This window comes from Sylvia atricapilla, chromosome 2 (assembly GCF_009819655.1).
Source record: "Sylvia atricapilla isolate bSylAtr1 chromosome 2, bSylAtr1.pri, whole genome shotgun sequence".
NCBI classification, from domain to species: domain Eukaryota; kingdom Metazoa; phylum Chordata; class Aves; order Passeriformes; family Sylviidae; genus Sylvia; species Sylvia atricapilla.
The window spans coordinates 20,422,797-20,440,659 of NC_089141.1; the positions used below are offsets into that span (position 1 = coordinate 20,422,797).

A 17,863-nucleotide genomic window follows, 5' to 3' on the forward strand; every position below is an offset into this window, starting at 1 on the left:
TCGTGCAGGAGTCAGGCTCACTTTGTGCTGCATGACGCAGATCACCAGGGAGAATTTCTCCATGTAAAGTGACAAAACAGGACTATCCTAAAGCAAGGGGCTTGATAAAGACTTCCTAATTGGAACACACAATCCTGGAAAAGCAAGATGCTAAACTCTGCCACCTGCTAGAAAGAATAGTGTGGTTACGGTATGCTGTGGTGGTTAGTGCACCCTTTTAGCTGTTCCATGTTGTTCCCAAGGAGCCGATGCCAGCAGAAATCGCACCTTCAGCTCTTTCTTTTGCTGCTGTATGTTTATAGCAATACACCAAAAAAAAAAAAAATCCCAATTTTTATATGTATAAGACCCAATTCATGGTTAGGTTCTTTACCACCTTTTAGTTCTCTATATATGTGCAAAATCCAAGCATGAACTATTAATAAAGATTCTAGCTTATTCCAGGGGTTGGGACGACCATTGTAGAAAACTGAAGGTGCTTGGGTTTGCTTCAGTGAACAAATGTCAAAAAGGGCTGGTGTAACATACAGTTAGGAATTGCATGTGAAAGCAAATCTTTACCCAGCATCCCTGCCCCAATCACTTTCTCGTCCCACATCAGTGAAAGCATAATGGCTGATCAGATCACTAATTAACCAGGAAGGAAGGGCAGTAGCTATCCCAGCCACATGCCCTGCAGCTGCCCACTGAAAAGACTCACCTGCTCCCAGGCTTCAGGACAGTTCTGCTACCAAAGAACTATCTCCCCCACACCCCCAAAAGAAACACCCTCCTCTGTGCACCTGGTCAGGCATGTTCCCTTCCCCCCTTAGAAATGCTGCTGTAACTTGTCAGACCTACTAGTGATACAGCACTAGAAGACAGCAGGATGGTTAAAAAAAATCCCAAACAACCAAAGTCCAAGAAAACCTCACCCCACCCCAAGCAGGTGCAGACTCTCAGCCGGGCAGCCCACTCGCCCAGTGGCACCAGTGCTTTGGATACACAACAGCCTTGATATCAAAGTGACCTTACACAAGTGGCACTGACACAGCCTCACTGGGCTGGGGCTGGTCAACAGTCCTGGCAGCAGAGGGGCTGCAAGGCAGGGCAAGAGCCTCAAGATGTGATATCTCACCAACCCAAACTAAAATGTGCATTGTCTTCAAGATTCTTTATTTTAATCTGTGCTTCATCCACTCTCCTCAGGAAGGCATCGCTTTCCTTACTGCCTAATAGGACATTACATTATAAACTGCCAGTCTGAACATTTTGTTCTTTCTGCCAGATTGACTCAGCATAGTTAAGTATAATTGTAGCCATTAAAGTGAATTTTATTTCCCTTCTTGTTATATGGGACATCTGCATTTCATAAGAGAGACACAAAAGCTCTAGTAAAATAAAAAGCAGAGAGAGAGACACACACATATACTTAACAACGCAAGCTTTTAAGGCTGTGTCTGCACAAACACTTGCATTAACACACACCAGCTATTGATTTTACAGCTCTGAGCACTGGCACTTCTGGACTTCTGTTCCCAGCCTGGCCAAGGGCAGGTGTCCAGCACAGGCCAGGCACAACCCTTGGCGTGGGTGGGGAGCTGTGCCCAGAGTAAAGGAAAAGGCCAAGTGCAATGGAATCTGCTTCTTCCTAGGTAGTAACTCTGTGTCCAGCCCCAGCCTGGGGTGCTGATACAACTGCTGCCACTACAGGCCCATCTCCCCGCCACGGAGCAGGTTTAATAGAGCTGAGTCAACTCCCACACTTGCCTGGGCTGCCTCAGCTGGAGCAGTGTGTCTGACCCTGGGATTTAGGTACTGATCCACCCCTGCAGCACACACACTGACACAGGTGAATGCTGGCCTTGCCCAATGCCTGCTCACTTGCCACTAGCTACAAAAGGATTTGTGCTATTTTAGTCTCCAAAAGCCCCTTGATTGTGTGCAACCAATTTTCCCAGGCTGGCCATACAACCTCAGTTTACTTACAACTGTATAAAACCTCTTCCTCCTCAATTAGCTTTTATTGTATTGTTCAAGATCCACAGTGACTGTTCTGGCAAGGCTCAGTCATCAGAACAAGCAACACTGAATTTCATACGTTGGACAAAACCAGGTGCCAGTGTGTTCTCTTTATTTATAATTACCTTTATGTGGGTCAGCTGCCACCCAGCTCCCAGTAAAACCAGTTAAGAGCTGGCATATCTGTGCTTTGCAGAAAGGATCCTTCTCTCTAAGAACCTTACCCTCAGGAGTGAGGCAGTGCTGGACAAGAACCACCAGGATTTAGTTACCCATCCCATGATCACAGGTAATGGTGTCATGAGAAGAATCAAGACTTCAGAAGAACCAAGATTTCAGCACTACCAAGAGATCTAGGGTGCCCCCATCTTATGGGGCCCCAGCTGGAGACACCTTCAAGAACCCTCATTTTAAAAGCATCAGGTCCTTTTCCAAGGGGATGCAGGATTTGGTGATACCTTGCATCAAAGCATCTGGATGGGAGTTAGATAATCCAAAGTATCCTGTATTTTAGGGAATACAATTACTCTCTTTCCCAAGGTCTGAGCTTAGTCCAAACCACAGAAAGGGGAACTGTGCCAGTAGAGAACATCTGAACAAGCCTTGCCTTTGACCAAAGGCAAGGTCAGCCTCTCTGAGCCAAGCACACCTCTGATCTTTACAGGATCCAAGGGTGACAGGGCACAAATCCACACCAGGAGCTGATCTGAAACTAACCAAACACATTTCACAGATGCCACCCAATTGCCTTTCCAATGATGCCAACATTCAGGTGTGGCCACTGTTTCCCAGGGATGAAACAAGATCTGATTTAAAATCAGTACTCCTTTGCAGATCCCAGGAACCATCTACCTGCTTTGCAGCATGCAGCTATGCCCTCTCTAGCTCCTGTTCAGGGACAAATAGCAATAATGCTCAGGAAGTAACAACAGGTGAATAACTGTGACCTTCTGGCTCTGACCCCATAAACTGCTTCACTGAGGAGGAGCTGAGAGCTGCTTCAGCTCCATGAAGTTTGGCTTCAGTCACACTCACTCCCAACAAAACTCATGTTAATGAAATTGGCTGCTCTCTCTGAGCACTTCCATGGGTTACCAGAGAGTTTCAGGAGCTAATACAGCAGGCAATAACAAAATCTAGTCTAATGCCCTGGCTGAGCACAAGCAAGTACCTTTGAACAATGTGTGCCCTAAGTCCACAGAAATACCAGGCAAAATTATAAAGAGGGAAGCAAATCAAGTGAGACAGCCAGCTTTCCAAGGGAGAGCAGATCCTGTTATTAACACAGGGCTCTGCACAGGCACAAAGTGTGCTGAAGATTCCAAGTGTAAGAATTACAGGCACTTACAATTTAACTCTCCTGTCCAGAAAACAACGCAAACAGCAGTGCTGATGAGATGTGCCTGCTGAGCAGCTTTGAAGTCAGAGCTTTTTTCTACAGGCCAGATCCAGGCACACCTTGGGCTGTAGCAGCACTCACACAGGTAGAACTGCAGCCTCAAAGCTGGCACTGAAAGGGTACCTTAACTCTTGTTCCCCTGGGCTGGAAGTTTTTGGTAAGAGATCCTGTTAGTCTCCTTCATGGCAGAAGCCAGGGGGCTGACAGGGTGACATACTAGCAAGAAAAGAGCTGAGTTCACAGATTCACTTCTCATCCATCACCAGAAAGGTGACAGTAATTTTCAGTCATTCCTCATCTCTGCAGTACCAAAACTGGCAGGTGGGAGATGGAAGCCTTTTCCATCCCTGTATCCATTTAGAGCCTGTGAGGAATCTTGGTGCCTTCCATGCAGCTAGACAGACACTCACCAGCTCCCTCTCCCCAAAACTACCACAACACTGTCTCCTTGGTCAGTGTAGGCATCCAGGCACATGATCCAGAGTCCTTGCTGACCCAAAGTTTCAGCATCAGTACACTCTCCCCAAACATTTAGGTCCAATAAATTTTTACATGTCCGAGGCCACAAGTAGGAAATGAAAGGCTTTTTTTGCCCATTAACATTGCACAACAGTGTACATCTGCACAAACTCACCAGTGCTGTTGGCAAGCACACCTGCTAACACCTAACACCTAAAACACACTTCAGCTACAGTTCACTCAGCTGATTCACACGACTAAATCATTAGATTAACACACTGAAATCCCTTTGGATTCATACCATCCTTTCAGCCACAAGCACTCCAGAAAGAAAACTGCTTGTCAAAGAAGATAGTCTACTTACTTACTATTGTATGTGTTCAGAAAATAGTTATTCTCCTGCACAAATCTGAAGAGTGTTTAGTTTGTTCAAAAACAAGGACAGGTTTATCACTCCTGCATCTCTCCCAAGCGTCACAATGTAAGAAATAAAGCCAGCCAGGCTGCCTAAGACAGAAAAATTTGTACACGTGCACTTCAACTAGCCACATTAAGTTCTTAAGTAGAGCTGGGATAAAAACTCCTATGCACCAAAAAACCCAGCCTTGCAATAGAAGGTTTTATTACATAAACACTACAGGATAACACAGAGTGCACTGTGCTTTTATGTTGCGTGCTGTTAACACAGTCACCTCAAACAACTGTGTATGGTCATGTTCAAGTCCAAAAACACAGTGGAAAAGAAGGGCAAGGGAAGCTATTTGGAAATTGTAAAAATAAAACAAAAGATCAGAAAAATGTGAATTCCAAACAGGATGGAAATGAGAGGACAAGACAGTAGTTCATTATACCACAATTGCAAATACCAAGAAACTGAGTTTTATGCTATTTACTCTAAGAACAATAAGTGAACTCCAAAACTACTTTAAAATAACAAGATGTTGTTTTTGTATCATGCGTACTACTACTGTGCTGACTCAGATCACTGATTTCTGAAGCATAGATACTCGTAGATTTAACAAAAAGGTACAGGTTCATTGAATCTTATCAGTCCCCATCATAAGCCAACTGCTCTGGAGCTGGAGCTGAACATAGTAGTTTAGAACTCTCCCCGCTGGAGTTCTACTTATTTAGTAACGTTTTTGGTCACCATTGGAATATATCAATGGCTTGGTAGAACCACTGGAATGAAATGAAGTGTAAGATCCCATCTCCCATCAGATGTGATGAACCCCAGCACGACAGCAAGTACTGCTTTCCTGAGGATCCCAAGCAGCTCACTGAGTGATCGAGACCACTGCCTCTGCACTTCACACTTATCATGAGGGACACTTGCTTGCCTGCCTCAGTCAGGAGTTGCTGCGGAGGTCTTGTAGGATGCCCTTGAAGCAGTGAGCTGAGGTGAGACAAGACACCACCATAAGGCATCACAGGTGTCAGTGCAAGCTGCAAACACATCCCAAGCACTAGATAAAAACACAGCAGTGCCCCTGCTGCTCATACCTGCAGTATCTAAGTAAAGCCAGGTTTCGATGAGTTTGTACAAGCCACAGGCATTGCCAATGCTGAGCAAAGTCTCTCCAGCCTGCTCATGGAGCACTGACAGTCATGGTTCTCATGAGCGACTAGGTTATGGCCAAGAGAGGAGGAAATGGTCACACAGATACAAGAACATGTTTTCCAACCACATCACAGATTCAAGTGAGGATGGAAGCAGCAAACAAATAAATAAAGTAGAAGGCACCCACCATTTAAAGCCCTTTCTGAGCAACTGTGATTATTATTTGTTTTGGAGACTCAATAGGGTCTCATTGCTACATATGGCAAGAGTGTTAAAATAATGGAGATGGGACAGCAACAAAATATCCTCAAAGAAACTACCAATCAAAGGCACCACCAGCAGGGGCCTTGAAGGCGCCACCACAAGCCCTGCCACTGACAGTGGCTCACTGTGCTGACAGGAAACATCCCACCAAACTAATGGCATAAATTCCCCAAGAATAGTGGCCAAGTACCTTTGGAGAGATGTCACTGAATCTAGAAAGCTCCATTTCCCTGTGGAATGAGTCAGTATTAAAAGGCCAAGTGTTTGTTTTGAGTCTCATCAGCTTTCAGTGATTTCAACACCACTGATGAGTACTGCTGTGGCAGAACTGGACTCGACGCCTCAGTGATCAAGTTACTATTCAATGGCTGGACTAAGGCAGCTACCTGAGGAAGCCCACAGTTCCTGGTTTGTGGCTGGATAGTCTTGGCACACTGTCTCTCCCCAGCAGAACAGCAGTAACTAGCACCAATGAAGAAGGAAATCTGCCCACTTAGCAACTCCGAATACTTCAGAGAGAACTGCCTTTTGCTCAGAGACTTGCTGACATATGTTAGTGTATCTCAGGAATAACTGTGGATGCATCATCATTCCTGCCTATGTGCCAGTGCACTTAGGGGTTAAAGACAAAGAGGAAGAATGCAGCTCTTACTGAAACCAGAAGATGCTGGGTGATTTCAAGGAGCCTAGACTACAATCAACATCCTTTCAGGTGACCACTGCCATCCTGTTTTGTGTTTGCACAGTTGCTAGCACAGGACCAAGACAGTGTCTAAGCCCCCAGCACTATGACAGCACAAAACCATATTTAGTGGCATGGGACTACGCTTTGAATCATTAGCTATTATTAATTACGAAAGAAGAAGTAGTTTCTAGAGCATGACAAACTCTAAACTCAATATATCCCATGGTATTAGCATCTGTGACAGAGAGGAAACCTTATTCACAGTTTTCTATCCATATTAACATGTTTGGCTTTGGGGTTTTCCTCCCATGATCCACAAATATTTCAAGACATGTATGAAAATAGATGACTTAAATTCTCCTCTTAATTATGGCTGGTTGATGGCACTCAGTGAAGGAAAATGCACTGAAAAGGGAAGGGGTAAACCCTACCCAGGAAGCACCAGCAGAGCTAATCATTTGTCTATCTGACCTGAGAGAGAGGTGGGAGGTGCAGATGGCTGAGGTTAATAACAGGAAACCACATAAGAATTTATGTGCATCTCACAACGTGTATTGTAGAACAACAGTGTTTCTCTTACCATCACCCCCACCCCCACCCCCCAAATTAAGGTGCAGGGCCACTTGCTCCAGAAATGAAGGATATTCTGAGCTTCTATGTGGCTGTACAGCTACAACATGCCCTTACTGCTCTTGCTGTCTAAGCTGTTCCCCCGGACTTTTTTTTTTTAATCTTCTTTGCTGTAGTTTGCCCATGGTGCAGCTGAGTTGCAGCCCAACTGTCGCTCTGCTTCAGCTGGAGGAAAAGGAGAAATGGAAAAAGGACCTGATCTTTTTGGTGAAAAATGAGAATATGCTGAGGGAAAGAAAGAAAGAAGGCAGCAGCCTCAAAGACACAAACTGGGCCTCAGATGAGTTATCAAGGAGTGTCACGCCTTTCCTCCACCTTGACCTCCCCTCCACAAAATTACTTTGCTCAGCGCAACACAAACACGTGCCAAGAGCCAAAAGCCTGTTTATCACAGAGGTTACCTTCAGGATCAGGTGAAACTTAAAGAGCTTTGGCAGCTGTTTGGTTCACACTCATTAACTTCTTCTCTCTGGCACTTATAAACCTCAGACTTGGCAGAACAAGGGGTAACTGGACCTCGGATTTTACCCAGAAGTGGAAGCACAAGAGGTGAACGATTTCACAACTCTGTTTAAACAAGTTCCTCGTTTAGTTTGCCTGTCTAGCCCACAAGTATAATAATTATACAACCTATGCTCAAAATGAGGCTGCACGTGACCTAATAATACAATAATCTTTAAAAGAGGAATTACCAACATCTCCAATATCCATCCATCTATTACTGCTATTTTTAATTCTTAATTTCCTTCAGCTAGGTCTCGGCAGAAGGATTACTTAATTCTCTGTACAATTATAGATACAGCATCATGAAACACTGTGAGACAGCATTCCAGTGCTGGTTAACATGTTCTGATACGCATAAACACCACCAAGTAAGATTAAGTTTTCCCACACTCCAGATTCTTTCCAACCTGTTCCCACAGGTGTTAGATAAAAAGTCTCAGAAAGTTTAAATGGAGAAGCACTTGAATCATAATAACCATTATCTGACAGACTTCCCTAGAAATCATCTTGTATCAGGAGAGACTGAAATTTCCAACTGACAGACAAAAATAGTTACTTTTCAGATGAAAACTTGGGAGAAAAAAGTGCTAAAGCCAACCTCACCCAAAGCACTCAATCATTATTACTTTTCACTGGGAACGGTGAAAAGCATTTTACCCTGGATTATGCAGCTCAGTATGGGCCTGTAATAAAAGACTTCATTGCAAAATTGCTGTATGACTGCGTGAAACAATGGCTTCTTTATTAAAATATTTTAAAGACTCCTGAGGGAAATGTGGATGGCTGAAATGCCCTCAGTGAAAGGTTCATTGCCATGCTATGCACTTCTGCTGTGTAATGTTTTACAAGCTGGGCTGCTCTGTGAATGGGGAGAATTAGTTCTCAACTGGCAGAGGCAGCTTGCATAATACCAGACAAGTTAATCTGTAACAAGCAATGCAGGAGACCTTTGTTCCAAGTGTGACACACACAAATTCCACACTAAGCACATTGACGCTTCTGAGAGTTACTCATTGACATGCTTTATTAAATTGCTTGGACTATACCTCAGTGCACCAAAAAGGACTAGTTTAACAGAGCTACATCCTTCTGATGCCTTCCATCCTAAACTGTTGCATTTAACCTCAGCCCACGGGCCAGCTCACTACTGGTATGGAAGCATTTCCAGCGTGGATGATAGTGAGCACCTTGCAGCATACTCACATGGTCCAGACAACGGCAGTGGGCAGCCAAGGAGGCAGCACATAGGAAAGGGCAAGCTGGCAGCCAGCAGAGTGCTTCTGTAACAGGAAGTGGTTATGGAAACATGTGTTATGTTCCCCCTTCCAAAGTCAGTGCTCTCCTGTCCACTCTGAACAGCTTGCTGAAATACCACCCTGCCCTCAGCCTCCCTGAATAAATGGAAAGGGAAAGGAGAAATAAGACATGCTTCTCCTGACACAGTCTGGAATGCCAGACCAATGACAGCTGGCCTCTAGCAGGTGGAGAATACACACTGCACCAAAAGTTAGGAGCAGCACAGCTCTTAACACTTGAGAGAGCATTCAGTTTATACCAAGTCTGAGGAAAACTATCACGGTTTCCACTGTCCACAGCACCAGCTGGACAAAACACTTTTTCTGAACTGAACTGTCCAGTCACTGCTTGCTGTACAGTATCACCTCCCAGCTCCTCAAGCCTGGATTCAGGCAGCTGAACCTCCAGTGCCAGAGCTGTGTGAGCCTCTGGCCAGCAGACCACCATAGCTGATCTGTCCCTAGGTGATACTATTTGTTTGCTTTAATGCCCTAGGAGCAGTAAGCTAGTTTCACCGGTGCAAGGCTGAGAAAAGGAACCAAGAGCCTCCAGCAGTTTGTTGCACAGTCTGCCAGTCCCCAGCCCTACACCTGACTACACTTAACATCACAGCACAGCTAAAATTCAAAGAAGTGATAGGGAAAAAAACATCCATCACGACAGCTCTCTCAGAAGACAGATGAAACCCACTCTTCTTTGATAACAGCAAAGTCATTCCCCTTTGATAGGTTATTTTCATCTCTGTGAGTTCCACAAATAGCTCTGAGACAAGGGAGAAGGCCAGCAAACGATACCCGAGGAGGTCCTCACTCCTGCCCGTCTGGAAAGCTGCCCGTGACACTGAAAACGGACACGTCTCTCCACGGTGCCGATGCCCAAGGAGGAGCCTGACACAGCCGGCAGCCATGCGGTGGCACACGCAGCGCCAGCGCGGACAGCGCCCGTGGGGACACAAGATTGGGAAGGCAGCTGGCACATCCCCCACTCCCACGGAAAGTGGCTTGAGAGATCAGCCCCTCTGCAGTTCCGCTCGCAGCCTAGCAGGCACACAAAGGCACGGGTAAGCACGCACCCGCGGCAATTGTCACGATATTGGCCAAGGATTAGTCACCTAATAACAGCGTCGCCCTCGGCAACAGGGAGAAAAGAAGGCTGTTTCACCCAGAATTCAAGTTTTATCCATCCACAGCAAATCCTTTTTCATGCTTATCTCGCTGAGGGCAGCATCCTCTCCCTCTGTGTCTAAGTACACACACACAAACACATGTATGACTATTAAGGACCTGGTAATTATGCAAAGAAACTCCATGAGACTGACTGATTGCCCCAACACCATGGCACAGGATCACAAAGCCAGCGTGAGTGGCTCAGCAGGCTGCACTGCAATGGAGAGACCTTTCTATCATCCTCAGAGTGTTTTTCTGCACTGCAAATGCCCTCAGGAAACTGCTCACACATACAAAAAACCAAAACCTTGAACTGCACAGTATGAGCAACAAGTTACAGGCAGTGTGTCAAATCCCAGAAATTCTGGTTTTATCATAACTGTAGTTCTAGGCTACCACTTTTTAAATTACGTGGTTTCCTGCATAATCTGAAAGGTACTGAGCCACTTGAGACCCAGGGAACTGAGATGTGTGTACAGCACCACCTCCTGTGGGAAGTTTCACTCACTTCAGTTTCAGTGATGCGAATAAGGCCTTTATAACTAATTTTTCATTTGCCTTCACTTCTTTAAAGAGGGACACAAACTGTGAAGCCTGGTAGCCACAATACCTTGTATCACTACTTTGATTAAGAACTATTCCAGGAATGATCAATTTCAAGGAAATTTCTTTTGTCTAAAGAATGATGATTCATCAGATCCAATGGTTTGTAAGTTTCTATTTCAACAAGATATTTATCAGAAATGTTCCTCAGGTGAAAGACAGTAAGTTGAGAAACAAAATCATCTTTCACTACATGTAGATGACACATCTCTAGTCTGCTAAACAGAGCAGTTCCTTGGCATATAAAATATCCATGTTCCAGTCCTGGCTCTACATGGCTCAGAAGGAACAAGAAAGCAGGTGAGTACTGTAATTGCTGTACCTGCTTTCTACAAAACAGAAAAAAAGCTTGACAAGAGGTAGAGCTGTACCTGCTTTGGATATGGGAAACAAATGCAACCACCTGCTCTAAATGAATGTCCTACACAACATCAGCTGCTGGTTGAACCTTCAATCATGAAATGACATCATCTCACAAATACTCCATTGCTATCAGTCTCCCTTCTCTACTCTTCCTCCTTTCTTTCCTCTTCTCATTAAAATGGGAAACTGATGACAAGGCTGAGAAAACAGACTGTTCTGAGCTATTTGTGTCTATCCATTGTCACTTGTAAAAATACATTTTGTACTGATAAGAGGACACACAAGGCTATGAAGTGAATAAATAAGTGCCTGACCCAGTTAGTCAAACAACTCATCTAAGAGATTTCAGGGCAATATTCCCATTCCTGTATCACTAAACTAGAAATAAAAAGAGCACTTACAGCTCTATAAATGAAAACACACTGATTTTTCTACTGTGACTAGTCACATTTAAGGCTCAACTGCATCTCCCCTCCTTTCCTGAGCCAAAATGAGTTATTCATTAATTCTGATATTCTTTAGTCACTACCTAAAATGTGAAGTAGTTTGTAGAACAAAGACTGGAGTTAAGGGTCATACTGGCGGGAGCAAGTGTTCGTATTTGCTTTTGGGGTTGGTTTGTTTGTTTGAGGGGGTTTTAAGATTAAAAGTGAACTTTCCTTTTTTCAGATCCATGGAAAAGAGGTCTAAAAGAAAAGCACTGAAAAACTGCTACATTATTTAAGTACAGTGTTTTAAACTAGGTGAACAAGCTGACCTGTATTTAGTTTATTAGTCCTTCTTGTTCCCAAGACAATGTTGTTCTGTCTCCTTTCATGGAGTACTCCTTAGTCATGATTTTTGGAAGAAAAGTCAGAACCTTGCCCTTCCTAGTGACAGTCAATTTAGTACAAAACACCAAAGTCACCTAGAGTTTGGCTATTAACTTCAGGGAGCATTTTATCTAATCCTCAAATTAATCCTCATCTCCTCTAAGAAGTCTCCATTTGTGGACAATGAGACAGCAGCTGCCATTGCAAATTCTTTAAATTTCAGCTAGATCTGAAACTGGGTGATGAAAACTGCAGAGAAGGGTGGAGAAATTTTAAGAGAAACAGTGTCTGACACTAAAAATACCAGCGTTCTCAGGAAGGCACCAGTGTGTTCTCTTCTATAAGGGAACATGCTTTTGTTGTGCTTCCATAAACACTATGCATTTAAGGCCCATCATGGAATACTTGGTTAACCATGGATCTTCCCTTTCCATCTCCACTTGGTTCTGGAAGTTCAAAAGTCACAACACCAACTAACACACAAACCAACCTATTCAGCTTTCTAGATGTTGTGTCAACAGCAGCAGCTCCTCCACATTCCCTCCAGGATCCCTTGGGCACTGCAGGCCCTGCACACACCCTGAGCGCACACAGGACACACAGCCAGAGCAGGAGTCAGGATTGCGGCAGGGACGCCTAATAAGCTGCTTTAGCATTTACAGTGTAAATACTCCACACATCAACCAACAGGTACAGCCAAGGCTTTCTTTGTACAAACCCACTGTACTCAATTCAAACCACACACTGCTTTATTTACTCACTAAACAACATTGAACGATGTCCTTTACAACTGCTGGCTTAACCTGGGCTGTTACAAGAAGAAACTGCAGACTGATGAACAGCCATATTCTGCACACAATTATGCCTATGATAAAAAATACTTGAGATCCCTTTCCCCAAAAAAATACAACCAATAAACGACTGTGAAAATGATCAGACTGCAGCAGGAACTGCAATGTGTGTAGTCAGAGTAATACTAGATCAACAACTTCAGACTGAGCTGTGGGATTCAAAGGACAAACACACATAATGGAGACCCTTCAGAAAGAATGCGAGCCTCAGTTTTTGTTTTGGAGAAGCAATTTTTGCCTCACTTATAGTAGCTCTGATCTCAATTTGAACAATCGGCAAAACCAGCTTTGCACCAACATAAAGGGAACAGACTGGAAAATTCTGATGGAGTATTAAAATGTTCTTTGAGTGTTGGCCTGCTTAATTTTTCCCTTACAGGCTATGCCATTTGTTCTGCTGCCACTGGAAAGCCATGGCTGAGGAACTTCAAGCATGTGGTGAAAAATACCTGTTTGCTTGTATAAACCCTATGGGAACAAACTAAAAGTTGTCAATTTTTAATGACATCTAGAAAACCCTCAAAAAAGCTGCAACTTTATTTATACTGGTTTCCATTCTAAATATTGAATTTCACTAGTGTGTGCCTTAAACTAGATGGGATTACCTAGCAAAAGCACTTTAACCCACAGTTAAAGTGGGTTAAATTTCATGGAGGATGATGGTGATGAAGTTGCCTCTTCCTCCCTCCCCCATGAAACCACCATTTTGGCAATGCAAAATTATCTAAGTAGGAAAACACTTGCTGCTCCATGATTCTGCTACACATGACAGCACTCACAAATACATCGAGATGGCAAAAAATAAGCTGTGCAGACCTGGAAAAGCATCTGCATTGACAGAGAGATCCATCCAAGATTACACTCCACCTCAACCCACTGCTACGGACCTTAGTTTTGAGGCACAGAATTAAGTGAATGAGCATGTTCTGGTTTTCATAGTGAGTATTTCAGTCTTTATAAATTCCCTTAATTTAACATTATCTCATTTTATTGGACTTTAATAAAGGCATACAAAGGCAAAATAAGATCATAATTAGTAAGTTAATATAAAACACAGGAAATATCAACTGATGTGCGCAAGTATGACTGTCTACAAATAAACCTGGGTGGTATCTGGAGGATTTGAATCCCTAGGGCCTGTATTATTCCAAGCTCCACACAAGCTCACTGTAGAGACAATTTACAGCAGGAGTCAGGGTGGTCATCCAAGAAAGGGCTATGAAAGTGTCCCTGCAGAAGCACTCTCAGGTACTGATATTCAGACCCAAGCACACATTCAGATGAAGAGAAGACTCTTGAGTTTCATTACATTGAATACTTCATTGTACTATAATCATTCAAGAAAACTGCATAAATGGGTTTTTTTGCTGTATCAGAGTTAAGTGAGTCAAAAGCCCTTAATAAACTTTCTCTTTTTGTGTCTGGTCTGGTCTACAACACAGCTACTCCACATAGAAAACACCTAGTGGCTTAAAACAGGGTCAAGAGAAGCATTCCACTTTACAACTTCCTGTGATATATGAGAACATGTTTGTCTAGCAAGCCTTACCTCTAGAAGTCCATCTTCAGGCAGGTCTGTGCAGTGAACAGCATTCTGAATCTTGTCCTTCCCGAAGACAGCACGCAGAGTTCCAGGTCGGAGGTGACGGGCCAATGCCTATTGGACACAAGCAAACCAGAAGACCTTTGTGAGCCACACTGTTCCTTTGTATCAGGGATGCAAGAGAGCCTTATAAAGTAAAATATTATTATGCTATTAAAATATGTGTAGTATATTAAAATATGTGTAGTACACTATAAAAGAAAACACAGAAAGCAGCCCTCAGGAGAAGGACTTGGGGGTATTGGTGGACAAGAAGGTTGACACGACCCAGCAACATGCCAGTTGTATCCTGAACTTCATCAAAAGGAGCATGGCCAGCAGGGTGAGGGAGGGAATTCTCCCCCCTGCTCCACTCTGATGAGACTCCACCTGGAGTGTTGCATCCAGCTCTGGGGCCCCCAACATAAGAAGAGTGTGGACCTGTTGGAGAGAGTCCAGATGAGGGCCATAAATGAAACACCACTCCTGTGATGACAGGCTGAGAGAGTCAGGGTTGTTCAACCTGGGAAGTCTCCAGTGAAACTTTAGAGGAACCTTCTGGTACCTAAAGGGGGCTACAACAGAGCTGGAGAGTGACCTTACAGTGACAGGTAGTGATAGGGCAAGGATAAATGGTTTTAAATTGAAAGAGAGCAGGTTTAGAAAAATATTAGGAAGAAATTCTTCACTTTGAGATCGGCGAGACACTGAGATGGGGTGCCCAGAGAAGTTGTGGATGCTTCATCCTTGGAGGTATTCAAGGACAGGACAGATGGGGCTCTGAGTAACCAGGTCTAGTGGAAGGTGTCCCTGGCTACAGTAGGAGGGTTTGGAATGACTTGATCCTGAAGATCCCTTCCAACCCAAACCATTCTATGATTCTATAAAGAGAGAAATTCCAACCTGTACTATACACATAGACAGCTGCGGAAAAAACATGACCAAGACTACGAATATCTGCTTGAAACTGGGCCAATCAACTGGGCCAAGCCATGTTGGGTGGCACACAGAACCCTTCATATTGCACATACACCTTACTGGTACTTGTATTAACACAGCTCACATTGAGACCTTCGTAGCTCTCAAGGACAGGATGTGCTGCCTTGCAGATTGCTTCCCTTAACACAGAGCTCCTTGCTTCAGAATCTGACATTTGTGAAGTCCAGCTGCTGAACAACCTCTCAGTCTTCTCCTTTGACACCCTGACTAGTGCCAACATCTGATCCCCTCTAAGGATCAATCCAGACTCCACATCTTTCTTTGTTCTTTGAAATTAACATTTCAATACTCTTCTTCATCTACAACGCCAAATACCTCTTGGGCATCTCAGAGGCCTTTTTACAACTGCAGGTATTCAGGTCCTGAGATAACATTCCTCCCCTACATCTTTACTGTGGTATTTCTCTTCATACCCCAGAGGACTGCCTTCACTGGCTCTCCCCTCCATCATACTCTTTCTTTCAAGCCACAATGAAGCCCTTCTCTACACCATCACCTTGCACTGTTGTCTTTCAACCCCTTTCCTATACCAGGTATGCACTTGGCCTCTCTTCTCAACATCCTGGAGGCTCTTCTCCAAGGTCTATCTTATGCACAGTAAAATTAACCCAGTTTTCCCTCCTTAAAACCCTTTGGATGTTCTCCCACGAGTGCCAGTGAGGGGACAAGTGGATGACAAGCTCACACTACAGCTACTGAACAAAACTCTTTCTTTGCCAACAAAGCCTTCACCAGCCCCTTTCTGAATAGGCACTGGGTACATTAGGGTGTAATCACTTTGGAAGTGGCCAGTGCAGTTTCACTGTGCCACTCCCGGGTGTTTGTGTTTCAGTGTCACAGCTGGAGGTTACTGTTCCCACAACTGAGTCATCAAATTGGATCGTCCAAGTATTTCTTAACTTTCAGTGTCAAATGGGTTCGAATTTACCTCAGCAGTAGCTCTTAGCTGACCTGGTAAACCTTGCCCAGGTACAAATGAGAACCAGTTCATGATGCACAGTCTCTTCTGGGATGGCAGTGAATATTTTAAGCTAGTCCCAAAAGACCTCAAAAGAACATTATCTGACAACAGCACCCTTTGTCCACTTTCCAGCTTCACCCATTGTTTACATCTCATTACCAAACTAAGACAATTGGATTTTAAGAGCAAGAGCTTCTTATAGCTCAGCAAGTCCTAGATATTTTTCTGTCATAACAATAAACGATTATTATGATCTGTTACCCACCTGGAAGACAATTAAACTGCTTTAATGCTTAGAGTGTGTATAACCCAAAACATGATATGAGAAGTTTTAGTTCCTCATTGTTACTGTGTGTACATCACAGGTTATACAAGATCTTTTGATATGAATGTCAAGGACGTTTAAATAAGACACACTCAACGTCGTCAAACGCATTTTACTTCCAAGGAAAGTTTAAGAGTTTCACTTAAAAAAAAAAAAAAAGCCTCAAGGAGAAAAAAAAAAAAAACTCTCTTCTACATGGTCCTCATTAAAGGCTTGAGATAAGGAAGTCTGCTGGAGAAACAAAAGTCACATGCCAGTTAACTACAACTATGTGACACTTTAATCAAGCCTTCCTTCAAGCAACTGTTGATTGCAGTAATAACTAGCTGTCAGGAAGTCGGCAATAGCACTGGAGCATTCAATCATTTTAATGAAAGTTTGGGAATACTAGAAAAAAATTATCATGGCTATGAAAGCTTTGGAAACAATTTAGAAACAGCTCAAGCTGAAAAAGGTAAAGCTTGGTATTTTATATTGTTTACTTTCCATCCATCAAAAATTCTTTTGATCAAACTCTTCTGTCCTCCAACAGGTCCAGAAATGCTGCTTCTTATGAAAATTCCACAAGATTTTCCTTGACTCATCGTCTTCATCAAACCCACTTTTCTTTTTTCTCCTCTCCTCTCCCCTCCCATCCCCCCTCCCATCTCCTCTCCTCTCCCATCTCATCTCCTCTCCCCTCCCCTCTCCTCTCCCCTTCCCTCCTCTCTGTTTTTTAAGAGCAGCTATGGTCTCCTGACTTGCAATTTATCCTAAGCTATCATTTCTACTTCACAACTTCATGACAAAAGACATGTTTCTTCCTGTGGACTCACTGTCTCTCACTAACATGTGCAAAAGCTCCTGCTGTTGCACTGTGCAATCTCCTGCTCTTCCTTCCATTTTTCAACACAAGTTGTTACACATTCTAGTGCCCTCCTGGAACTCTTACACAAAGAAGAATGCATTCTATTCTGCCCGGGATTGCAATGGATCAGAAATGCTCAATGGTAGGTCCTTCAGCACTTTACATAGTTAGCACCTGATTAATAAGAATTTAAATAAGCCTTTCTTGCCATTAATTAACAAACATGATGAAACAGTCTCTGCTTACATTTATATAGCCAAAAACAATACAATAACTGTCAAATCCAAAGTTTTACTATTCCACTGCTTTCTTATTACACCACTAAAGAATCATGAAGAAACAAGGCTGTTGGGAAAGATGGGACAGGAAGGGCTTATGGATATGATTGTCTGGTAAGAAATACTGGAGATAAAAAATCTGTGAGTGAAATAGAAATGAAGGCCAGCTTTGAGATGGAGGCATGGCAGGCAGGAAGACGGTGATTAACTGGAGATAGGTTGAAGAATAGAAAATAAAAGGACCCAAGAATACAGTCTGTCTCCACCCTGCCAAGGC

The 17,863-nt window shown here is 43.6% G+C and overlaps 1 protein-coding gene across 1 annotated transcript in view; it reads right to left on the minus strand.

The window, feature by feature from the left end:
- Positions 1–17,863, minus strand: part of NME7 (NME/NM23 family member 7) — a 72,178-nt gene that overhangs the window by 869 nt on the left and 53,446 nt on the right. The window contains exon 10 of the mRNA XM_066340960.1: positions 14,144–14,251. Coding sequence (XP_066197057.1) covers positions 14,144–14,251 — 108 coding nt within the window. The remainder of the gene's footprint in view (positions 1–14,143; positions 14,252–17,863) is intronic.